Raw genomic sequence first — 26,988 nt, 5'->3', positions numbered from 1 at the left:
TGAGTAGTCTAAATTAATTTCTTTAAGTATTGACTAATTTGATCTCTTTGCTATCCAAGGGACTCTCGAAAGTCTCCAGCACCACATAGAAGTATAAATTCTATGGTGCTTAGCTTTCCTTATAGTCCAACTTGCTCAGTCACACATTACCACTGGAAAAACTATAGCTTTGACAATAGGGACCTTTATCAGCAAAATGATGTCTCTGCTTTTCAGTATGCTGTCCAGATTTGCCATAGTTTTCCTTCCAAGGAGCAAGCAGTATTTTAATTTCATGGCAGCAGTCACCATTTGCAGTGATCTTTGAACCCAAGAAAATAAAATCTAACACTGCTTCCATTTCTTCTCCCTCTATTTGTCAGGAAGTGAGGAGACCAGTTGCCAGGATCTTAGTTTGTTTTTTTTTTTTGAAGTTAAGCTTCAAGCCAGCTTTTATACTTTCCTCTTTCACTCTCATCAAGAGGTTTCTTAATTCCTCTTCACTTTCTTACATCAGTGATATTGTCTGCATATCTGAGATTGTTGATACTTCTCCCAGCAACTTTAATTCTGGCTTTTGATTCATCCAGCCTGGCTTTTCACGTGATATACTCTGCATGTAAGGTGATGTTGTTAGTAATAGTACAGAGATATCTGAGAAAGTGTGGATGGCTCAGTGTAACCTATCCGTACTGTTAGAGACCACTCAGAGCTTTGTGGTGGTGGTCATCATAGCAAGGACACCCGTATATATGGTTTTCTTCATCGTCATGATCATCTTCATCATCACTCATAATTAATTCTCTGACACTTTACAAAGCCCTTTCTTCACAAATGCTCTGTACAGGAGGGGTTGCGAATTTTATCTCTTATTTACGGATGAAAAAACTGAGGTTTATCGAGAAGTGACTTGTCCAATTTGACGTGGCCAATAAGTCACAGATCATAGCATTATATCACAGGAACATAGATTTATAGCTGTCAGGGTAGAGGTCACCTTATCCAACATCATTTCACAGATGAGGAAGCTAAAGCCCATTGAGGTTAATTTCTGTGCCCATGAGGAGGTAGCAAGTAGTAGAGCGAAGATCTTTTCCCTATGCCATGCTACCTCCTAAGGGGCATCACAGCTCAGAAGGACTCCCTCCACTTTCCTCTAGCCTCTCATCTCTTTCAGGGACTGAATTAATGTCCTACTCTAGGTCTTCCTCTAGAGCAGGGATGGGGAACCTTGTGGCCTTAAGGCCACATCTGGCCTTCTAAATGCTTAGTGTGTCCTTTTGACTGAATCAAAATTTTACAGAACAAGTAAAATTTGGATTAGTCAAAAGGCCACACTTAAGGATTTGGATGGCCACATGTGGCCTTAAGGTCACAGGATCCCCCTCACCCCTGGCCCCGCTAGAGGAACATGGAAGAGTAATATGAAAAGACTGGCAGAAAGTAGGCAACCAATTGTTTTTATCCTGGCAAAAATATTTAAATTTTACTCAGTGGGCAATAGGGAGCCACTAGCGAATTGTGAGCAGAAGAGTAACGTCACTAGACCTATGTATAAGGAAGATTATTCTGGCAGCAGTTTAAAAGATGAATGGAAAGGGGATGGGTGCAGGGACAGAAAACCTTGAGGCAATAAGATCTATAAAGGAGGCTATTGCAATAGTTAAGGCAGGTGTCAAAGACGGCCTGCGCCAGGGTGGTAGCAGGAGCAATACAGGGGAGGGGATTGATGCTAAAGATACTTTAAAAATAGAATTACTAGGACTTAGTGACTGACTGGATATTAGATGTTCAAGAGAAGAAAGGGTTAGAAAAAACAGGCTCTGAACATGGGAGACCTGGTGAACTGCGGCACCATGAACGGGAATGGGAAAATTTGAACAGGGAGTTTTGGAAGGGAAAGATAATCAGCTCAGTCTGCAACGGGCCCTTTGGGGTCGGCCGGGCTTCTTACCAGTCTTACCCTACACCTCCTCTTCCTCTCTTATCTGTGGAACTGGAGGCCGTTCATTCCGCTCAGCTCCCTGCAGGGCCAGGTTCTGTTTACTGTCAACAGCTCTCTGACAGGGGTGTTTGGCACAGCTCCCTGCAGGGTAGAGATGTTCCCAGTCTTCCTCTTCCCACCCAACTGAAGTGAGAAGAGGTAATTTTCAGAAGGGTGTGTGTTTAAAAATGCAATGGAATCAGTCAGGTACAAAAAACCCCCCAACATACCACCAAAAACCGAGTTGGAAGATTCATTGCCTACCCCCAGGGGCTGACAAAGGAAAGTGTTCCCATCCATCTTTCCTATCATTGTAATGATTCAACTTTATTGAATATCCATCAAGCTTATGTCGAACACATACTATGTGTAAGCCATGTGCTCGGTAGTGAGGGGGATATAAAGATCAGTTGGACATGGTGCCTTCCCTTGAGGAACTCATGGTCTAGGACAGGAAGTCTTTACCTTTTTTGCATGATGGGCTTCTTTGGCAGTATGATTTGGACCCCTCCTCAGAATGTTTTTAAATGTATAAAATGAAATACATAGGATTATAAATTATATAATAATAATTATATGTTATTATATAATAATAATTATCATCATTACTAAAACAATATTATTAATAGCAACTAATATAATTAATAATATAATAATTATGGTTAATATATAAATAATTAATTTGATAGTAATATTAATATGATTAATAATAAAAATAAATGTTATTAAACAAATAAATATAATAAACTAATTATATTGAAATAGTTATAAAAATTTTTTTTGAAATTTATGGATCTCATGTTAAGAGCCCTTGATCTAGGAGGGAGGGCAAGCTGTGTGTAAAATAACTATCATACAAGACAGCGAGCTAGAACATTTAGGCAGGGCACTATCTCTGGCTTCAGGGAGTGGAAGGACTACCATGGGGAAGGCAATTAAGATGTTTTTCTACCTGGCCCTGAGAGGGTAGCTCTTGGGCTAATCTGTCCTTGAACGCTCCATACACCTTGTTAGACACTATAGGGAATAGTGGGAAGAGCACTGGTTCCAGAATCAGAGAACATGGGTCCCCTTCCCTCCTCTGATGGCTTACATATGACCTTGTGTGGCTCTCAGTACATCATTTAACCTCCGAAGGCCCCTGTTTCCCGAGGAAGAGTTTGTACCAGATGGTCTCTGAGCTCCCTTCAAGTCCTATATTGAGTATCCCTGCTCTACTTCTTACTATTTATGTGACTTTGGCCAACTTATTTCACCTCTTGGCCTCAGAGCCCTCATCTGTCAAAAGATCCAGAGAAAGAACTGATACATAGAAATGTGCATAGAATGATTTTACATACTTTATATATATATATACATATTCATCTCTAATGATAACCCTCTCTAGAGTGGGGAAGGGGGAGAGAAGAACAAAAGGAAAAAAAAAGAAAGTTACATGATAACTTTATTATATATTTAAAAGGAATAGCAAATTGTACATAATAGATTTGCAGTTTCACGTGCAATCATCTTTTTTTCCTATTCTACTATGTTATGGAAATGCTTATTTTATTTCTTAAGTTCAGAATAAAATAAATAAATTTTTCTAAAAGGTGAAAGGAAGCAAATTTAGGTTTGAAATCAGGAAAAGCCTTCCTAACCATTATAGCTGTCCCAAAGTGGAATGGGATTAATTTGGAAATTGCTCAGTGGAGGTCTTTAAGCCAGAGCTTGAACCAACCACTTGTTAGGTATGTTATTGGGGTGATATTGCTTAAATTGTGGGTTGGGCTACATGGCCCCATGGTCCATTCTAGCTTTGAGATTCTGTATTTTTGTGATTCTGAAGTGCCGTTAAAGAAGCAGAAATCAAAATATTTTGGAGGTCACGGACTTGCAGAATCTCAGATTTGGAAGGGACCTCCCACACCATAGCCTAATTTGTACCTGTGCTGCAACTCCTTCAGATACCAGTAAATGGCTATCCATCCTCAGGTGACTGGAGATTCACTCCCCTCTGGGATGAATGGACCATCCTACTTTTGAACATGTATGTTAGGAACTTTTCCTTTAAAAGAGCTGAATTATGAAGTGCTTCAAAGTAACTTTGCCTCTGCACCCATGGGCAAATCACTTAACCTTTTTGGGCCTTAGTTCCTTATTTATAAAATGAGAGGTTTAAACTAGGCAGCATCTAAGGTCTCTTTTAGCCCTAAATTTCTGAGACTATTATTCTGTCCATGGGTCCTAGTCTTTCCATTTGGGACCCAGCAAAAAAAATGTCTTTTCCAGATGAGAGCTCTTTAGCTCTTTAGACAGTCCTAGTTCTAATTGGGTGATTTTGACCACCTCACTTCCTCTCTCCTTGCTATTCTCATCTGTAAAACATGGGGACAGAACTAGATGCCCTCGAAGGTCCTTTTGGGCTCTGACATGCTGTGATTCTGTGTATATCTCTGGGGGGTGGGGTGCTATGTAGATTTATGTACAGGTGTGTCTCTGTGTGTGTTTATATATGATGTGGTTAAACATAAAGCTGGAGTGAATGGACAATTGGGTAGTTGTTCTGAGGGTCAGGGGATGGTGTAGGCTGTGGTCTTTGCCCCTTGCACATCTAGTGCCATAAACATGAGGCCCTCAATGCAGACAAGGCTTGGAGCTCTTAGATGGTGACAGTGATAGCCTCTGTGCTCCTAGCATGGTTAGGCATGTACATGTACGTATAAGAGTATTTGTGAATGTCAAGTACCATCCTTGTACCTGTGATTAAAGAAACATCAAGTGGGTCCTCTGTTCTCCAACCTAGGATGGCCCAGCTTCTGGCTCTGGGATAGAGAAATCAATCTCCTAAAATATAAAATGTCACATAAATGCAGGACGGTTTTAGTAGAAAGATCACCAGGCTGAGAATCAGGACACCTGGGTTCTAGAACCACCTTTGCAGCAAATTCACTAGTGACTGACAAATTAACTCATCTGTCTGGGCCTGTTTCCTCATCTGTCTCAAAGAAAGCATGAGAGATGCAGAGGATTCTTGTGAGTCTGAATGTAATTCTGATGTGATCTAAGGAAACAGAGACCTTGTGAGCCCTACGTGTGCCATGAAGGTGGTCCTACCGGGACCTGAAGTCACTCCCTTCCCATAAGAAACAGGAGGCAAGGGACTTTCTATTGGGAGTCTGAGGAATGAAAGGGGGGCAAAGCTGGAGAATATGGTTAAGATGGGGCCCTTCAGAGCCTTGCTCTGGGGTTCCAAGTGGGCCAGAGAGAGAGAGAGAGTTCTCCTTGTGCTTGGCAGCTTATTCCCAAAAGGCAAAAGGTTCCCAAGGTAGAGGATACCATTGCTTTTAGCCTAATCCCCTGTTCCTCTCTCTATCACTTGAAAAAGACTTTAAACCTTTTTCCCTCACTGGGGTGACCATAAGCATGCCCCTTTCTGGGAGTTGTAAGCAAGTCCAGATGGTAGTGTCTGAGACACAGACAAAAACTATGAGGGAAGTGTGTGGGGAGAAGGTGAGTGAAGAAGGGAAAATGGGAGGAAACAGAAGGGGGGAAAAGGAAAGGGAGAGAAAGGGGGAGAAAAGGAAGAAAGAGAAGGGGAAAAGGGAAGGAAACAAAAGGAGGAAGAGGAAGAAAAAAGGAAGAGGAAGACAGGGAAGGAGGAGAAAAGAGAAGAAGAGGATGAGGAGAGACCTGTGGTCCAAGGTTATAGAGAAAAAAGGGGGAGATGAAGGGAAAGAGATAAAGTAGGAGAGAGGGGAGAAGGATGGGAGGAGAGGTAGAGAAGAAAGCATAGGCCCTGGAGAGGACAGAGACATATGTGACCCCCCCTGTGGAGGCCTTCTGTGGCCTCTTTCCTGGGCTGTAATTGTGAAGCTTCCATGATCCTTCTATCAGCCTCCCCTCCTCCCTCTTGTCTCCTCCCACCGTGCTCAGAGATGGGCTGGGCAGGGTTAGCTTAGCTGAGAACAATGGGCCTGATCTGTTTCAACTTGACAATTTCTTCCTTTTTCTTACTTCTTCATCCTCCTCTGACAGTGACCCCACGGCCATGGGGCTGGCAAGGAGCCAGGACCTTGCCTCTCTCAGCGCCTTCTTCACCTTAGACCCAAGTATGGAGGGCCCGGGCCTCTCAGAACTGGAGACAGTGGTGGTAGTGGGCTCTGTCAGTCTTGAGGGCAGAAAGAGTCAGAGGATTCTCATCTTAAGATATAAATAAATCCCACCACCAGCCCTTTATGGTCTGGCTTTGGTCCCCTTTGTTGAGCTTTTATCATTGTGGCTTGGTGGATGAAGTGCTGAACTCAGAGTCAAGAAGATCTGAGTTTGAAGCCTACTTCAAATGCTAAATAGCTTTGTCATCCTGGCCAAGTCTTTTAACCTCTCAGCCTCAGTTTCTTCATCTGTAAAATGGAGCTAGTGATAGCATTTCCTGCACAGGACTGCTGTGGGGATCAAATCAGGTAATGTATATAAATTGCTTGCAAGCCTTAATATGCTATATAGATTTGAGCTATTATTATTTTTTTCACTGAGCCTCCTTTCTCTTGCTGAGCCCCCATACCCATATCCTTGCTGTCATCTCTGTCCTTCTGGAGGGATTCTCTTCTGTTCTTAGCATTTAGTGCCTTCATCCTTGATACTTACCTGCCCACTCTCAGGACTCTGGACTCTGCAAAAAAAAAGTGTAGTTGAACAATTGGCATTTGAGGACAGAGTTCAGCTTCCTGCTCTCATTTATTAGCTTCCCGCTCTCTTCTCCCTCCTTAGCCATGGGGTCATTGGCCGTCCTGACCATTCTTAGGTTCATGGACCACTTTCGTTTAGCAGGGAAGTTAATGGCAGTTATAAAACACAGGGTGTTGGGTACGGATGGATGATTTTCCTTCTGTGCTTTCCATTACATCTGTGTTGAGAGATAGTATCAACTCTGTTTGGAATCAAAGGAGCTTCTTGGATTCCAGAATTTATCAAACATGGGCTCTCAGAGTTGGAAAGGACCTCAGGAACAACTTGTTCCAAACTCTACCTAAAAGAGGAGCTGTTTGATTATATCAAAAGCCTCCCTGGAAGACGGTCAACCCCTATTGTTCAGAAATACCCTGATAGTTTCCTCTCTTCTTCATTGACCAAGATAACATCCCCAAGTTTGCACTCATAGGCTTAGCTTGCTGCTCTGGGGGCATCTGAGCAGGGTTGCAAATTGCCTGGGCTGGTTGTATTGAAAACAGGCCAAGATTGGAAGCACTGAGCCAACCTCCCCAGGGCCTTTACCCTGGGTGCCTGATGTTGCCTGAGCGTGTACATGCATGCACTAACATTTGTACTCACAGTTACGTATGCCTAGGCACACAAAGCAAGCTTGCAGACGGAAGGATGAAGAAGCGGTACAGCCTGTGTCACTGTTCTGTTAGAGAAATAAGGAAATAGGCTTATTTATTCCCAGAGTCAGCACTTTCAGGCTGGAGGTAACAGAGGACATCTTGCCTCAGTACAAAAATACTAGACATACTTATAGAATTCCATTTGTCCATGTGCACACAGAGCCCACCCACACCCTATGATTGTAAGGTCATTAGAAGCTAAATGACACAGTGGGTGTGGAGTCAGGAAGACCTCAAGTTCCAATCTCATCTCAAGTAAGTGTCTAGCTGTGTGACCTTGGGACATGACTTCTCAGCCTCAACTTCTTCTTCTATGAAATGAGAAAGTTTGACAAGATGGTCTCTTAGGTTCCTTCTAGCTTTAAATATACAATCCAAAATTATAATGTATGTGTGTATATATAACTATGTATGTATAATGAATGCATATGTGTATATATAAGCACATACATATATACACACACATATATACAATTACTATAATTTATATAGGACTTTAAGATTTGCCAAGCACTTTACATATTTCATCTCATTTGATTCTCATAACAATCCTGTGCAATAAATGCTATTAAAATTTTTTACAGATGAGGAAATCGAGGCAGAGATTAAGTAATTTGCCTAGGGTCACACGGCTAGTTTCTGAGGATGGATTTGAACTCAGGTCTTCCTGATTCTAGGTCCAGCATTCTATCCACTACGCCACCTAGCTACCTTGTTCACATACAGTATACATGCATGTGAAACCAGCATTGGTCTTACTACTTTATAGTCACACCTTGCAAATACACACATCCACATAAATACCTACATATGTAGGTAACTAAATACATTCATGCAATAGGCATGTGCATCACCATACACACAATGTTTATGTCCACAGGCATGTACAAGTACACGGTAGATTCATGCACTGATAAAGGATGCAAACGTACCAGGACACATTTAAGGAGATTAAGTTAGGAGGAAATGTCTGGACCTGCTTACCAAAGAAATCTGTGTTAGAGACAACAGAATTTTAAAGGCACTTAGGTATTTGAAATACTCTCAAAGAGGGAAGATTCTTAAAGAGTGGAAAAAGTCATGACTGATGCTCCAGCAAGGCTTAAGACTACAACAACTTGGGGCAGCTAGGTCATGCAGTGAGTAGAGCACCAGCCCTGGAGTCTGGAGGACTTGAGTTCAAATCTGGCCTCAGACACTTGACACATTTACTAGCTGTGTGACCTTGGGCAAGTCACTTAACCCCAATTGCCTCGCCTTCCCCCCTCAAAAAAAGAAAAAAAAAGACTACAACAACTTAGATATAGTCAGCATTAAAAGGCAACAAAATTCTAGTTGAATACAGTGGTTAATATTAGTAGCATCTTATTGAAGTCAAAGGACATATCCCTCCTTTCTGTTAATTATTCGGGGCATAGATTGGGGAGGGGCAGAGATTTGTTTGAGTGCTTGTTGGAGATTGCCTATTATATCAACACAAAATATATCAATAAATATCAATAATAATAATAAATATCAATAAATGTATAAAAGAAGGAAGGTATCTAAAAAGATGGAAATAATTCCCCATCCATAGGCCTGTTTCTCATCGGTATAAAATGTTTATGAGGAGAATGGTCTCCGGGGACTTGTAGGCTTTCACAGGTGATTTTCTATAGCTGACTACGTCCTTTAGGACGTACAACAAACTGAGAGGTTGTAAGGAATGGGGCTGACTTTCTTTTGTGAACTTTGGGAAGTTCCTTGGGTTAGGTTGCATTATTTTGACTTTGAGGTCATGGGAAATGGCCTTGAAAATAATTTCCTCATTTGTATTTCCTCCTTTGGCCCTTGGTGGGGCCGCTGTAGTCAGATTTCTAGTTAGCTAAAGGTTTGCTTAGAAATATGGGGTGGAGCCACACACCCTTCTTGAGTGGTTAAGCATCAACCTGCAATTGGGAGAATTAGTCATTGGACTAATGACCTGGGTTCTGAGAGCTTAGGTGGGTGAATCCCAAATTTACTTTAGGGGAGAAAATATATCTGTCACAATAGCTTAATCCTGGCCCAGGGGAAATCCAGATTTCTCGGCTAAGCTTAGGGAGACTTTAGCAGAGGATCTTTAGAAAGTTTGGGGCTGTATGGTCTGAAATTGAGTAGATTTTTTAATATATGCATTTCTAATGACCTCCTGGTGTGTTCATTCTGAATGTGCATACTCTTTTCTCCTGTAACTAAAACCTAGAGAACTCACTTTTGTGGCTTTCAGTGGGTGAAAACTAGGACTTATTGGGTATTAGGAAAGGAAATCTAGAGTAGGGGCAGTGGAAGAGGAAGGATGTAGTTTGGGTCGGGTGCAACAGGTTTCTTACTCAGAGAATTAAGTTGATTCTGGGATCAAGAAAGTCCATCTGGGAGGCTTGGAGTCTCTATTTGGATTTTGAGGATTAGTGGAGTGCAAGGAGACAGAGCCTTGGGCATGAAGGCAAGTCCTTTGGATGGGCTTTCAGAAGAACTGGTGCCACTGAGTAGCTCCAGAAGAAGCTACAGTCCTTATGAAGTGGGAGGAAGAAATGGTACCTTTGGGAAGCCAAATGCCAGCTCTGACTGGAAAAGGTGAGCTCTTCATGGAGAAAAAATGCAGAGATGAACAGTTCATGTTGTGAGAGACAGCAGATGGACAGCCAAGTGCTTGACTGGTAACCTTGAGACATTAAAAGACCAAGATGAAGAAAGGCCTCCATCTTATTGGATGGATCCTTTGTGGGGCATATATGGGCAAACACAGAAAATAATGAGATAGAATGAGATGGTGTGAAGGGACTGCAATCTAAACTGGTAAATGGATGTCTCAAGCTAAGGAAATTGGGTATCTTTTTATAAATTCAATTAAATTTTATTTTCAGTTCTGAATTCGGCCCTTCCTCCCTCTCCCTCCCCCACCCACTGCAAAGGCAGGAAAACAAAACCCAATACAAATATGTATATTCAAACAAAACAAATTCTTGGGGAACTATCAAAAGCATATGCATGTGTATAGACACATACCCATACACATGCTTGCATCAGACATAACAGGTGCATGAAATGTACATAGGTCAATGTACCCATTCACCTATGTACACACATGTATACCTGTACCCATGTACACACATGTACCTATAGCCATACTTTCAGATCTCTTTGTTCCTTCTGTGCTGCGGCAAAGTCCCCTTAGCAATGAGGTATGGCCAAAGAAGTATAGGCACTATTTCTTCTGTTCACTCTGGTCCATGACCTGTTTTTACCTCTCACTATATGGCCCAAAATTCATAGTCCCAACCATTTGCCTTCCTTTTGGTGTATTGTTTGGTGAGGGGAAGTAGAGATTTTTAATATGCACTCCTGATAATAGGGCATTATTAGGACTCCTTGGAGAGTTTCCCCTTTACCCCTTTTTCTTCTTTTTCTCCACCTCCTGCCAGCACTGGCACACCAGCAGAATTCCACAGTAGAGCTTGGTCTGGCTCCCCCAGCAGTACCTCTGTGAAGGTCCTGAGGGAACCCCAGTGCTCACAGGATTACCCTCTTTCCCCATCTCTTCCCCACCAGGTCTCCTCTCCACAGCTCGGCAGCTGGATCGTGAGAACAAGGCTGAACATATCCTCGAGGTGGGTAATAGCAGGAGAGTAATTATGTAGGATTGATTTGTAGGATTCGCCAGGGGATGTGAAAGAAGGGGCTGGGCTAGGACATGTTGGAACCCAGAGTGGGGTCATGCAGGTCCTGAATCTTCACAGTTAGGCTAGATCCTCAGGAACCCCTAGACTGGAATGAGGAAGGACTGGGACTGGGCACCTTGGAGGCTGAGGAAGCCAGCATAATTAGGTCTCTAGGGAGAGATCCCAATACAGAGGGAAATTTGGGAGGGAAACACACCCCATCCCCATTCAATCTCCACTGATTTTCTTTTCCCTCTCTATTCATAATAACCTTTTTCTTTGACCTGGAATATCCTGGGATCCCTTTAACAAGTGGAATTCTCTTTTCTCATTCTCTATTCCTCATTCTCTATTCCTCACCCAACTGTCTCCTACAATTATAAAATCACATAGTTGGAAGGGACCTCAGAGGTCATCTAGTCTAACCCCTGTAGGAGCAGAATACCTACTATCAAAGCAAGACAAATAGTCTATCTGCTTGAATATGTACAGTGATGGGGAGCTTGCCATTTCATAAGACATTGAATAAGGAAATTAACATAAGTAGTATGTCATTTTTATTATATTGGTTTGCCCTATCCATGAACAATTAATATTAACTATGCATACCTGCTTGTTATAAGAAATGTGCTTTTGGTTTTTTTTCCCAGTGGCGTATGGGGTAGAAGGGAGAGAAGATAGATTTCTGTTAATAAAAAAATGAGAGGGGGGGTTTACAGATGTGGTATGTTGCATGTACTTTCATATGAGAGCACTGTTAACTATTGTTGTACTTTGTTACACGAGACCTCTCACAAAGTGGGAGCAATTTGTAGATGTTTGTGATGTAAAAATAAAACACATTAATAAGACTGAGCTGTAAAAATGAAGAAAGGTAAAAGCTGACCACTGAAGACACTGAAAAACAAACAAACAAAAAAGACAAGATATTTTGCTGTTGGTTTGCCCTGTTAGAAAATTCTTCCTTATTGTAGAAGCATATCAAATCAACGGGAGGGGACTTCAGAAGACATCTTGTCCTACCTGGACATTTTATAGAAGAGGAGATTGAGACCCCAGAGAGGGAAAAGCTAGAACTGATACAGCTCTTCATTTACAGAAAGCATAGGTTATTTTTAGTAATCATGGGTATATAAGAAATGGTAAGTTGACTATAAGGTCAGTATGAGCCAATTGTATGATATGGCAGCCAAAAACTTAATGAGTTTTTAGGCTGCTTGAATTGAAGCATAGTATCCAAGATAAAGGAAGTTACGGTATCACTCTCCTCTAGCCTGGTCAGAACACATAAAGAGGGTTTTATGCTCAAATTTTGGCTGGGTGCTACATTTTAGAAAAGACATTAACAAAGTGGAGGGTATTCAGAGCAGCCAAGATGGCCAGTTCAATAAGTGTTTAATAACCATCATCATGTGCCACACACCGTTCCCTGCGAGAATCTGTTAAAGGAATTAGTAATGATTTGCCTGGAGAAGACGGGATGGGGGAAGAACATGAAAACTTCAAGAATTTAAAAAATTTTAGTGTAGAAGAGAAATTATATTTAGGATGGTAAATTTAGCATTAGGAGAGAATCAGGGGTCATTTAGTTTAGCTCTCATTTTATAGGTAAGAAAAATAAGGGTTGGAGGTAAAGGGTCTTGCCTGAGTTCACACAGGTAAGAGATAGCCAATACTGGAACCCAAAAGTACAAAGGGACATATTGGTACTCAATATAAGGAAAGCCTGTCTAATACCTAGCTATCAAAAAGGGAAAGAGACTACGTTGGAAAGGGGAATGTTTTCTATCATTAGAGTTCTTTCAATGAGGCAGAGAGGCCCAGTGAGGGGATGGACTTCCTAAAAATTAAGCTACCTCTCAATGGAATGGTTTACCACATGAAGCAGCGAGATCCCCATCATCAAGTGGAGGTGGGCGCGATTCGCTAGCTGGAAGGTTGGACTAGATGACCTCAGAGACTCTTTCCACGTCTAAGTCTTTGACTCTATGTAGTTCCCTCTACACCTCACCCTTCTTTCTTTTCTGGTTCCTTGCTTCCTAGTTGCAAGTTGTCAATAATAATCATTGTAGATTTGAGAATGATGCAGGATAAGCTTACTGCTTTTGAACCGCAGGTGCTCAGTAATTATATGACCGTCTGCTTGCAGGTGGCTGTACAAGACAATGGCAAACCAAGCCTGCAGTCCACTTCCAGAGTAGTAGTGCGTATCTTGGATGTCAATGACAACTCACCCACTTTCTCCCACAAACGCTTCAAAATCCGTCTCCCAGAGCGGCAAGCCTCCACTGTACCAGGGCCTGTATACAGACTTGTGGCTTCAGACCGTGATGAAGGCCCCAATGGCCAGGTGACCTATAGCATTGAGGAGAATGACGAAGAGGCCTTCACCATTGACCCTGAGACAGGTGTGGTGTCTACCAGTGTCAACTTCCCTGCTGGCGTGTACAACATCCTCACGGTGAGAGAACGGGAGGGATGGTTTAGGCCCTAACCTTAGTCTACCAGCAAGGAACCCCTGAGGTGAGGGAGGAGAAGAAGAAGCCTAGCCAATTAGACCTGAAAGAGGTTTAAAAGTAGGAAAAAAAGAGCCTCTGCATAGAGCAAATCCAAAGCCCACCCTTGCCCCCACAAATATTTTTCTTTGAACCTATCTCAAGGTCTGAAGTTATATTTTTAGAGCGTCTTCCTTTGGGTTAAAGCTAGAATTGGCATACTTTTTATGGGAGAAGATCCATTTTGTGTAATATTCTTAAAATATACTTGTTTTTAAATAATATTTTAATTTCCCCCCAATTACATGAAAAATAGTTTTTAATTTTTTTAATCTTGAGTTCCAAATTCTATCTGTCCCTCCCTCCCCTCCCCCTCCTCGAGATGGTAAGTAGTCTGATATAGGTTATACATGTGCAATCATGTAAAACATTTCCATATTAGTTATTTTGTGCAAGAAGACTGAGAGAGAGAGAGAGAGAGAGAGAGAGAGAGAGAGAGAGAGAGAGAGAGAAGGAAGGAGGAAACAAAGAAAAGAGAGAGGGAAAATAGTATGTTTCAGTCTGTATTCAGACAATGTAAGTTCTTTCTCTGGAGGCGGATAGCATTTTTCATCGAGTCCTTTGGGATTGTCTTGGATCGTTGTATTGCTGAGAATAGCTAAGTCATTCACAGTTCTTCATTGACCAGTATTGCTGTTACCACGTACAACATTCTCCTGGTTCTGCTCACTTTACTTTGTGTCAGTTGTTTTCCAGGTTTTTAAAAATCATCCTGTTTGTCATTTCGCATAACACAATAATATTCCATCACAATCATATGTCACAACTTGCTCAGCCATTCCCCAATTGATGGGTGTCCCTTTGATTTCCAGCTCTTAGCCACCACGAAAAGAGCTGCTATCAATATTTTTGGACAACTAGCTTCTTTTCCTTTTTTTAAAGCTTAGAATATACTTTGTGATGAGCTACATTCTACTTTATTCTTAGTAGTTTTTCAGTGGATACCCAAGAGATTTTACACAGATTCCATCTGTGCCAGTTCATCTCAGTTATTTTATTTCGTTTATACAAGTTGACACTTAATATATGTTTTGAGGGATTGTGATGATATGGTAGAAGGAACAAATAACTGTTATTGACACTTAAAAGAGAGGAAATGATTTGTCCAAGTTCACATAGCTAGTAAATGTCGGCGCCAGGACTGGAATCCAACCCTTTTCACTCTAATATAGTTGAAGCTCCTTATTGGCCTGGAAAGTGAAAAAAAGGCAATGAGCTCTTCCTGCCTTTCTCATCAGCATGTTTGTACAGTTAGTGGAAGAGATTAGCTGTTTATCACCTAGGAAGACTATAAGAAACTAGCCCTGGGGAGATGAGGTATGGGGGCTGAGGTAGGAGGAGGAGGGAAGCACTCAGCCATAAACCCTGGGGGGATGGTTGTTAAATGCTGAGAGATGCCTAGAAAGAAGAAGCCCAAGTCAGAATTTGTGTTTTGGGCAGTGCTTGTTGGCAAAGGGATTTAGCTCTCCCGGCCTGGGCTAGCAACTAAAGCATATTTGTGTATTAAAGAAATGAATCAACAGACTGGTAAAGACTCATTCAAACATGTATTTTGGCTAAAGGCAGTATGTATGTCAACCAGCTAGCATTTATTAAGCACCTACTACACGCCAGGCACTGTGTTAATCATGGGGGATACAAAGAAAGGCAAAAACAGTTCTTGCTTTCAAGTTCACATTCTACTGGAGAGACATCATGCAAACAACCATGTATAAATAAGGCATATATAGGACAAATTGGGGTTGGTCTAAGCATATTTAAAGAACAATGTGATTCTCAAGTTTGTGTTTGCTGACCCTTGGATTGAGGTCTTATCTCTTGATAAAATCCTGATTTTATCATCCTGATAACCTTTTGTTAAAATTGAGTTACCTATGAGCTGTGCGACATTTGGCAAATCACTTAAATTCTCTGAGCCTCAGTTTCTTCATCTGTAAAATGAGAATAATTATATTAATAATGATAATATTTATACGGCCTACCTTATAGGCTTGTTATAGGAAAAGTGCTTTGTAAACTTTAAGGTACTATATAAATAATATGACCTGTTGTTATTAAGATAGAGATAGGGAACGATCCTGTGATTTCATTGGTCTGGGGGAGAGGGGTCAAACACTTAGCCCAGGCAGCATGGGCCCACAACACTTCAGAACTGGCCCTGAACCAGAAATGTCAAATGCAGTGACAACACTCGAATGTGGCCTGAACTGGATGAAAGGGTAATTGGGAAATATTTAACAAAATAAATAAAGCTACAATAGAAGTTAGATAATGTTAATATGTGTTTTTAAATCAATATGCTGCTCCCAGGTATCCTTAGGTGTGCTTTAGTGACCCCTGTTTCTATTTGGGTTTGACACAACAGCTCTAGAGAGTCACCATGGAAGAAATTCCTTCTCCCAATACAGGTCAGCACCTTCCATGGAACTTTTGGTCTTAGGTGCCAAGAGCACTGAGGAGTTAAATGATCTCCCCAGGGTCACACAGACAGTATGTATCAGAAGTGGGACTCCAATTTCAATCTTCCTTGATTCAAGGCCAGCTCTCCATCCCCTGCTCTCACTGAACTGCTGTTAAAATGCATATATATGCCTTTGGGAATGCTGCCTTTGAGGAACACTGCCTGGGGTCCACTGACTTAAGTAGAAAGGCCTGCTATTTCTAGCACCCACTTGAATAATGAATGTACCTTTCATCCCAACCTCCCATTAGGAATCATGAGACTAGGATGCCAGTCCTCATTTGGTGACAAACTTGCTTTGTGGTTATGGTCAAGTCTTGTCCTATCTCTGGGGGTTGATTTTCTTCCCTAAAAATTAGAAAAGGTTAGAGTAGCTGGTTTATAACTCTCTTCTGGCTCTGATGGTTTTTCATGATCTTTCAGTCGATTATCACTCTTGGAGGTCTATGTCCCTTCTACGCAGCACATGAGGAGAGGTAGAAAAAGCCACACTCGTGCTTAGAAGGGTCTCTGCATCCTGGCTGCCTGGTGTCACCCTTGGCTATCCCGGGCAGTATGTGTCTCCCTCCATACTCCATTGGGGAGAATTGGCCTAATCCACTAGTCTGCCAGTACTGTGGCATAGGTAGGCAATGAGACAGGGTGAGAATATTGTCTCTATTTTACATACTGGGAAACTGAGGCCCAGAAAGGTTGGACAATTTGTCCAAAATGACAAGCAGGCCAGGGGAGCCAGGACTGGACCCTTCTACTTTCCTCAGTTTTTACCCCACTGAACTTTAGGTTTGAAAGAATTTTGCTTGTTGAACTTATTTGCCCAGATTCAATTGAACAAGCATTTCTGAAAAAGCAAGGCCTTGAGGTAGGCTTACCAAGACAGATAAACCACAGATCATGCCCTTGATTGGGATTTTTTGTTTGATCCTGGAGGTGATAGGGAACCACTGGAGTTTGTTGAATAGGAGGTGACATAGTCAGAACTGCACTCTAGGAAAATCACTTTAGTGGCCGAATGGAGGATAGATTGGAGTGAGGAGAGACTTGAGGCAGGCAGACCCATCAGCAGCTACTGCAACAGTCCAGGTACGAGGTGATGAGGACCTCCAGTAGGAGGAGAGAAGGGGACATATTTAAGAGATGTTGCAAAGGTGAAATGGATAGGCCTTGGCCACAGCTTGGATATGAGGGTGGGGAAGGGGACGGTGAGATATAGTAAAGAATCAAAGATGACACCCAGGCTGCCAGCCTGAAGGACTGAGAAGATAGTGTTGCCCTCTGTCATAATAGGGAAGGTAGGAGCTGGGGAAGGTTGGAAACGATAATGAGTTCCATTTTGGATATCTTTTAAAATACCTACTGGACATTTACTAGACAGTGCATAGAGCGCTGGACTTGAAGCCAGGAAGACCCGAACCTTGCCTCAGATTGGAGAACTTCATAAAACAAATCTCCTTCATAAAAGGATTTGTTTTGCAAAACTTGGTCTCAGTCAAAAGCCTCACCCAGGGACCTAGAAGGTGTGGCCCTGAGGCCACAGGTTCCCCACCCCTAGCTGTTTGACCCTGGGAAAGCCCCAGTGTCCTCTACTATAAAATGAGAATATTGATAGTACATACCTCCCAAAGTTGTTGTGAGGATCAAAGAAGGTAAATATGTAAGTTATGTTATCCAAGTGCTAGCTATTATTATTATGATTTAAAAGGTTATGCTTTCTTTTGTAGGAGGTAGAGAGCCACTGGACATTTTTTAATGGGAGAGTGACATTCTCAGAGTTGTGTTAGAAAGGTTACTCTGTTGGCAGAGTGAAGAATAAACTAGAGAAAAGGTGAAGTAGGAGCAGATAGTCTGATTAGGGGATGGATTGTAATGGAAGCGAAGAGGTAGGTATGGATGTGGGAGATGGTATGGAGTTAGAAGACCCAGTTAGACCATCAGTTGTGTGGCAAATGATTGGCTGTTTGGGTGAAGATTGAGCAAAAGCCAAAGACAGCTCCAAGATTTTGAGCTTAGGTGACTGGGTGGACAGTGATGCATAAACAGAAATAAGGAACCTGGGAGAAAGGGCAAGTTTTTGGTCTTCCTGACTTCAGTTTGCAATAATAGTTTATTTCCGGTGTCAGTAGGAAATCCAGGTGGAGATTTTTTTTTAGCAGGAAGTTAGAGTTATGGAACCTGAGCTCAGAGGAATGTTCAGGGCTAGAGTTATGCATTTGGGAGTCATTTGCATTGAGGTGATAATTGAATCTATGGAAGCAGATGAGATCACCAAGGAAAGGATTATACAGAGAGAAGAGCCAAGAACTAAACCTTGGAGGAATTCACATCCAGGTGTACAGGTAGTATGAGGAGCCAGCAAAAGAGAAGATGAGCAGTCAGAGGAAGAGAACCATGAGGATGTAGTGTTTCTGAAGCCGAGAGAAGAGAGAGTATCAAGAAGGAAGAGTGGCTCTAAATGCTGAATGCTGAGGAGAGGTAAAACCAAATGGGGACAGAAGAATGCCATTGGGAATGCCATTGGTGACTGAAGAAAGCAGCTTCCATAGCATGGTTGGGACATTTGCCAGACTGCAAATGTTGAGAAATGAAAGGGTGATGTGGAAGAATACAGCAACAAGTATAGACTACTCTTTATAGAAGTTTGACAATGAACGTGAAGAGAGAAATAGGATAATAGCTTAAAGCAGTGGTGTCAAATTAAAATATAAACAGGAGCTGCTAAACTGCCCATAAAGTTTCCTGTGGGCTGAATATTGACTGAGAAGACCACGTTTCTGTATTTCTTTTTTATATATGAATACACTAATGCATTAAAATAAATTAGGAACTACATTTTAATCTGGTTCGGTCTGCACTCGTGAGTGTTGTGGTCTGTGTGTTTAACACCTCTGACTTAAAGGACCTGCAGGGTCGGAGGAAGGTAATTTTCAGATGGGGCCTGAAGGCTGGATTTTAGGGTGGAGCCTGAAAATATTTGATACTTGAGGAAAAGGAAACAGCAGAGAGGGAGAGATTGAAGATGCAGAGGAGAAGGGATGTTTGATTGAGGAAGGTCACAGAACAGGCAAGCGGGAGGGTGCTTCAGGGGATACCATTGTGACACAGTAGAAAGAACATCTTAACTGCATCTCAGGATCTGAGTTCAAGTCCCAGCTCTTCTACTTGCCACCCGTGTAACCTTCAGCAAGTTGGTTCACCCCTGTGAGCCTGCAAAATGAGATCCTATGATTCTTGACCACAGCCTTTGAAACTTGACAGAAGGAGAGGAGGAGTGAGGACTCTGGGAGTTATGAGAATGAAAAGAAGTTGAGGAAGATCATTTCAGATGTCTTACCTATTAGTAAAGTATTTGTTGAAGTGTTCTGATGAGAGTGAAGGGGAAAGGAATGAAGTGGGCAGATTTAGGAGGCTTGGGGAGGAAGAGGAGGTTTGGAACTCCTGGGGTAGAAATGTGACAGAACCAGTAAGAGATGAACAAAAATATAATTGTACTGCACTGAGAGGCCAGTTGAGGTTAGTTAGACAGCGTCCATTTGTAGTGGACTAGGCAAGTACTATTTTATGAGTGACTCTATCAGTATTCCCCACCTTGAGAGGGGGCATGTCAGAGTCTGGTGATTGGAATTTCCCAGGTTTGAAGATTAGAAGTGAATAAGGGAGGAGTTGGAGGGACAAGAGATTCACAGGTGGAAGAGGAGGCCTTGTTGCAATAGCTGAACATAAGGTAAAGACTGGTTATAGAGGAGAGTGAGATCGGATCAGCCTTGATAGACTGGGAAAATAGGAAGGAATAAAAGGACCAAAGATCCCAATAAAAGTGAATCTGGGATTGAAGATTGAGGGGTGTTGCAGATACCTGGTGTTCCAACAGCTAAGTTATTTTATTATTCTTAATATTTATTAAATTAATTAATTAATTAGAATAATTAAATTATTATTCTTCTGGAGAATAATAATCCATTCAATTTTTGATTGGTCAGGTATTATAGGTAAGAAAGCCAGGGCTTTGAGCCATAGGGGATCTCCCTTTCCCTGAGGGGTTCAGGAATCCCTCCTCCCCAACCCCTATCATTAGTTCCAAGGCCTTCCCAATAGGTTCTGGTTACTTTTTGTCTCCCTCATACTCAACCAACTGCAGTGGCTTCCTATTGCCTGTAGGAAAAACAAACAAACCGTAAACTCCTTTGTTTAGTTGTTAAAGCCTTACACAATCTAACTTTCTAGGTTCCCTTTCCTGCATTTTGCACTACAGGCAAACTGACCAAGGACATTCCACCTCTGTGCCTTTGCATGGGCTGTGCCACATGCCTGGAACACACTCCTTCCTTCCCTCCACCTCACAGAGACCCTTTTTTCTTTATGACACAACTATTGTACCATGTTCTGCGAGAAGCCTGCCTTTGCTGATCCCTACCCCATCCAAGTGCTAGTGACCTCCTTCCCCAACTACCTTGTCTCTATTTTTGTATTTGTTATTTATGTTTTTATATGGCCTCCATTAGAATATGAGCTTCTTTCAATTAGGGTTTTTTTCTGTTCTTTGGACTCATATCCCCCACATCTGGCATATAACAGGGGCTTTAATCAACATTTGTTGATTGATTGATGGTTCGATTTGCAGATCCAGGCAGTAGACCATGGGCAGCCCTCACGCTTCTCCAGCGTCAGACTGCATATAGAGTGGATTCCTCGGCCCAGCCCTTCGGGAAAGCTGTGGGCCTTTGATGAGCCCCACTACAACTTTGCTGCCATGGAGACTGACCCTGTGAACCACATGGTGGGCATGGTCAGTGTTGAGGACCCACCTGGCCTGCTGTGGTTCAACATCTCTGGTGAGCTGGGGCCTGGGCCCCAAACTTCTTGTGGCCATTTCTCTCTACCCCATTCTAGGTGCAGCTGAGCTAACTCCATTAAGGGAAGACCTCCATAGGTTTGGGGGTTGGGAGGGAGGGATTTGTCTCTCTCATCCCCAAGTGATATCAGTGGGTTTGACTTCTCCCTGTCCCATTATTTCAGCCTCAGTTGGAGAGTTTTACAGGATAAACTTGCTGCTTTCTGGAGTCTTGGGAAGGGTACTTAGATATTACAGTGCCTCTTTGGAGGCACCTAGAATCCCTGTCAAGAATTCTTTCCTGGAGTCCTGTGGCAATGAGGAGCCTAAATCTTCCTTGACCAGAGCCCATGGATCTTGTCTCTCTTTCTCACTCCCCACTCCTTCCTTACACTTAGGTGGTGACGAGGACATGGACTTTGACATTGAGATGACCACAGGCAGCATGGTCATCGCCAGGCGCCTGGACTCCAGGAGGAAGGCGAGCTATAACCTGACAGTGGAGGTGACGGATGGCTCCCGCAGGGTCACCACCCAGGTAAGAGCTGGCCAGGTCCCTTGACAGGCAGAGCTGGGTAATCCTTTCTCCTATCACTCCTCCATCCCCCACCCCACCTTCCTTTTCATCCTATCTCCTTCTCTCAATCATCGTCTCCTCTCCCCTCTCTTCCCTTCTTTTTTCCCTCTCCCTTTAATACCTTGTGCTCCTTTTCCTTCTCCTTTTTCCCCTCTGACTCTTCTTCCTCATGCATAAAGTACTAGACTTGGAGTTCCAATCCTGCATCAGGCCTTTATTAGCTGTGTGACCATGGGGAAGTCGCTTAGCCTCATTGGGCCTCAGTTTCTTCATTGGTAGAATTAGGTTACTGGACTTGGTGGACCTTAGGGCTCCTTCCAGCTCTAAATCTATGATCTTGTGATCCTATTATCATCTTCCTTTTGCTTCTCTCTCATTTCTTTCTTGTTCCTTTTTTCCTTCTTCCTATATCCCTTAATTTTGTCTCATCTCACCTCTGCTGCTTCTCTTCCCCTTCAGTCTTTTTCTTTTCTCCAACTGCCTATTGGACATCTTGAACTGGATGTCCTGTAACATCTTAAACTCGGTATGTCCAGAACTGAGCTCATTATCTTTCTCCCTAAAATCTCCCCCTTTCCAAACTTCTCTATTACTGTCAAGGGTACCACCATCCTCCCAGTCCCCCAGGATCTCAGCCAAAGGTCATCCTTGACTCTTCATTCTCTCTCACCCTCCCCCATACCTACCATCTCATCCCGCACCACCATATCCAATCTGTTACCAAGGCCTGTCAATTTTATCTTTGCAACATCTCTCAAATATTTCCTCTTCTCTGCTCTGGCACTGCCACCACCCTCATGTAGGCCTTTATCACCTGACACCTGGACTATTGCAATAGCCTCCAGTGCCTGGCACCTAGTGGGTACTTAAAGGTTTATTCATTGACTATTGGTTGCCCTGCAACAAGTTGCTCCCCACTGTAGTCCATCTCTCGAAAATGATCTACCTAAAATGCAGGTCTGATCATGTCTGACCACCCTCCCTACACAATGAATTCTATCACCTGCAGGATTAAATATGAACTCCTCTGTTTGGCATTTGAAGCCCTTCATAACCTGTCCCTGGACTTTCCCCTGCCCCACAATGTATCCAGCCTTCTTATTCTTTAGACTCCTCTTCCCCCTTGTACTCTCTGATCCAGTGGTACCAGCCTCCTTGCTGTTCCTCAGACAAAATACTCCATTTCCTGACTCTGGGCATTTTCTCTGGCTGTCCCTCATGCCTGCGATTCTCTTCCTCATTTCCACGTCCCAGCTTCCTTCAATTCCTAATGAAAGTCCACCCTTCTGCAGGAAGCCTTTCCCACTTCTTCTTAATTCTAATGCCTCCTCCCTGTTAATTATTTCTTGGATATATTGTTATGTATTATACTATTATTATATATTATGTAATTATGTCTTGTATATGTCTTGTTTATACATAGTCATTTTCATGTTGTCTCTCCCATTAGACTGTGAGCTTCTTGAAAGCCAGAACTGTCTTTTACCTTTCTTTGAATCCCTAGAGCTTAGCTCAATGCCTGGCACATAAAAGGCACTTAAGTATTTACTGACTGAACGACTGATTCTCACTTCTCTTCTTCCCATTCCTGTTCTTCTTCCTTCTTCTGTTCCATCTTCACTCTATCAATCAGTATTTATTGAGCACCTTCTCACTAAGAAGTTTTTCTGCTAAAAAGAGGCATTTCCTTCAAGAGAAATTATAAGCCAAAGTGTGGAAAAAAGAATTACATGTTCTTTTTTGCAGTAGAACCCTCCTCACTGTTACAAACCTATTGGAAAAATACTAAGCTGCATGCTGATTTGGGTGTCATTTGCATCTGATTTTCATAATATTCACTTATTATCAAAACCCATAGCAATTCCCACTGTCCAAATTTTCATGAATAGTCCATTAAAGGTCTTCCTTAGCCCCTGAGTAGGTGGGGAGTGGAAGGGAAGGATCAAAAATTGGACTTCTCAAACCTTAAAAGAATTTCTAAGAAATCTTTTTAAAGATTATTACACCAAAATTTTCTTCAATCTCCCTCTCCTCCCAGAGAGCCATCTGACATAAAAATATTTTTTTCTTTTAATGTTATTGCTTTTTTGCATCTTTTCTTCCAGATTGTCCTTTACTTCTATTTGTTATTTGTTTTTTAATTGCTCTCTCTCTCTCTCTCTCTCTCTCTCTCTCTCTCTCTCTCTCTCTCTTTCTCTCTCTGTCTGTCTCTCCCACAGTAGATTCAAGTTTTTCTATTCTATTAGTAAGCTTTGATGTTGTTGTTCAGGTGTATCAGTTGTGTCTGACTCTTCTTGACCCCATTTGGGTTTTTCTTGGAAAAGATACTGGAATTTTTTGTCATCTTCATTTTGCACATGAGAAAATTGAGGTAAACAGTTAAATAACTTGCCCAGGGTCACCCAGCTAGTAAGTATCTGAGGCCAGATTTGAACTCAAGAAGATGACTCTCTCTGACTCTAGACCCAGCACTCTATCCCCTGTGCCACCTAGCTGCCCAATTCCTGCTGTACAGGCCCTAAATTCTGCTTTGATGATTCTTAGTTCTCTCTTAGACCATTTGGGAGCATTCTGTTGTAGTTCCATGTTCTCTTGGGTTCCAGAGAGTCCTCTGCCTGATCAAATGTTGAGTCACTTTCCCTTGTCTGGCAAGATTTATTCTTGGATGTTTAGACTTGGAAGTTTTATAGGATCTCGAGGCTGTATTGCTTTCAGTTATTAATATCTATCTGATGCACATGTAAATCTTTCCATGAGTCTCTATTTTCATCATATTCAATGTTTCTTATAGAATAATAATTTTCCATTACATTCAAGTATAGCCATTTTCTAATCAATAGATAGCTGCTTTGTTTCCAATTCTTTGCATTCGCAAAAAGTGCTACTATAAATATTTCAGTATACATAGAGATTTTCTTATCAAAGGCCTCCATGGGGTATAAGCCTACTGGAGGAATATCTGGCTGGGTTCAAGGGTATGGTCAGATTAGTTATTTTATTTTTATTATTCCAAATTGCTTTCCAAAAAGGTTACATTGATTCACAGCTTCACCAACAATGTACTAGTGTGCCTATCTTTTCATATGTATCAGTAAGGCAATAAGCACAACATCAACAATAATTGTGATATGCCTATGTAGTTCTCTGTATCCTCCATATAGAAGGTAGAAAAAGTAAAACATTTATTCAGACACCAGAGGACCAAATCCCATAACCAATAAGTCCAATCCATCCAAGCAGCAACCAACTCCCAAAATCAGTAAGCCTGCTTTATCATAACAGTAAGGAACTTAAAACACAGTATCACAGCATGGAGCCTTGCCATCTCATTAGCCTTCCGCCTCCCCTGTTGGGGCCTTCCCACAAACACACTCACAGCACAGCTAGCATGCCTATGTCTGCTCTCTCCCTCAGTTCTAACTGCTCTCTCAGCATTTTCTGTGACACACTTTCCTTTTCCTCTCAGCAAGCTCCTCCCACCGCATGTGACTTAAGCTTCCTATGACGTAAACAGGTCACGTGGGCCTATTAATAAGTGGGAAAGATCTTCAAATTTAAATTACCATTACACCGTAACCCCTCCAACATTGAATATTCCCATTTTTTGCCATCTTTAATAATAACTAACATTTTTACCATCTTTGCTGGGTGTCAGGTGTAACTTCAGGGTTGCTTTGAATGGCTTTTCTCATATTAGTAGTGATTTGGGGTATTCTTTCTCATGGTTGTTAATAGTTCGCACTTCTTTTGAGAAGTATTTCTTCATATCCTTTGACAACTTATATATTGGGGAATGGCTTTTGGTTTTACACACACACACATACACATACACACACACACATACACATACACACGAACACATTACTTGTTTATATACCTTAGATTCTAAACTCTTATCAGAGAAATTTGATCCAAAGATTGTGTTTCTTTCCACTTACCTGTTTCCCTTCTTATCCTAGCTACATTAATTTTGTTTGTGTGGAAGCTTCACAATTTCATGTAATCAAAGTTATCTGTTTTATCTTTTGTAATTGCCTCTTTGGTTAAGAATGCATCTCTCCCACAGCTGTGTATGCATTTAGAATGTATTGTGAACTAGAGAGCATAGAATCCTAGTGCAAGGGGGACCTCAGAAATCATCATCATGATAGCTAGCATTTATATAGTACCTACTTACTATGAGCCAGGCATTATGTTAAGTGCTTTACAAATATTATCTCATTTCAGCCTCATAACAACTCTGGGAGGTAGGTGCTATTATTATCTCCAATTTACAGATAAGGAAACTGAGGCAAACAGAAGTTAAATGACTTACTCAGAGTCACACAGCCAGTAAGTGTCTGACTCCAGATTTGAACTCATGTCTTCCTGACTCTAGGTCTAGCATTCTACTCACTGTGCTACCAGCTGCCTATGACCTGAGCTAGGTCATCCAGGCCAAACCACACTTGAGCAGGAACCCTCTTTACAAAATCCCTAGCATGTAGTCATCTATTGAGGACCTCTAGAGATGGAAAGCTCTTTTTCTCCTGAGTCAGCCCATTCTAGCTCAGGACCAATTGTTGGGAAGTTTGGTTTTGTTTTTCTTTCCATATGAAATGTAAATCTGCTTTGCTTCCACTTCCACCTAGTATTTCTAGTTTTGTCCTCTGGGGTTGAACAAGACAAATCTAAGGTTAGATGAGAAGCTGCATAGTGTCGCAGAAAGAGAGGTTTCAGTAGACCTGGATTTGATTCCTGACTCAGCCACAGTTGTAAAAACAACTCTGAAACAATGGGCTTAGACTCAGTGACCTCTAAGGTCTCTGCTAGCTCTAAACCTATAATCCCTAAAATACAGACCTTCAGATAGGGGAAGACATTAACCATGTTTCTCTTAAGCCTTTTCTTTTCCAAGCTAATGAGTTCTGTTTTCTTCACTGGCTTATTGGCATATGCCTGAGCCTTCAGGCCCCTCATGATCCGGTTCACCCGTCCCATGGACATTCTACGTCTTACAAAATGCATTTCCTAAGATACTGAACAAAGAATTCGAGGTGTGGTGAGCAGGGCAGAGTGCAGTGGGCATTAGCTCTCTCATTCTAGAGACTACGCTTCTGGCCATGTGGTCTGAGGTCACATTAACTTCCCGACCATTAGGACTCACCCTAAAGATAGGCCAATTGGGCCCCGTGATCTGAAGGGGTAACAGGGAATGCTCCTGTGTCCCATAAAATATCGTCCCTATTGGCCTACCACTGATCCACAAAATTTTACCAGAGTTTCTTAGAGACAGAATCTTAGAGGTGACTGAGCGGTGCAGTGGATCAAGCGCTGTGCCCGGGACCAGAAAGACCTGAGTTCAGATTTGACCCGAGGCACTTATTAGCTGTGTGACCCTGGGCAAGTCACTTAATTTCAGTCTGCTTCAGTTTACTCACCTATACATGGAGATAATCATAGCGCCTATCTCCTAGGCTTGTTGGGAGGATAGAATATTTGTAAAGCTCTTTGCAGACGTCAATGATATAATAAGCATTAACTATCATTGTTATCATTATTACAACTAGATATCCTTCCTT

General features: G+C 42.0%; 1 protein-coding gene across 1 annotated transcript in view; it reads left to right on the top strand.

Annotated features, from left to right (window-relative positions):
- The window catches only part of FAT2 (FAT atypical cadherin 2), an 82,914-nt gene that overhangs the window by 4,698 nt on the left and 51,228 nt on the right, over nt 1-26,988 (top strand). Inside the window, 5 exon segments of the mRNA XM_036748250.1 lie at nt 10,897-10,955; nt 13,156-13,467; nt 20,641-20,851; nt 21,249-21,388; nt 25,413-25,435. Coding sequence (XP_036604145.1) covers nt 10,897-10,955; nt 13,156-13,467; nt 20,641-20,851; nt 21,249-21,388; nt 25,413-25,435 — 745 coding nt within the window.

Source organism: Trichosurus vulpecula, chromosome 3 (assembly GCF_011100635.1).
Source record: "Trichosurus vulpecula isolate mTriVul1 chromosome 3, mTriVul1.pri, whole genome shotgun sequence".
Classification (NCBI taxonomy): domain Eukaryota; kingdom Metazoa; phylum Chordata; class Mammalia; order Diprotodontia; family Phalangeridae; genus Trichosurus; species Trichosurus vulpecula.
This window is presented reverse-complemented; position numbering and strand designations above follow the sequence as displayed.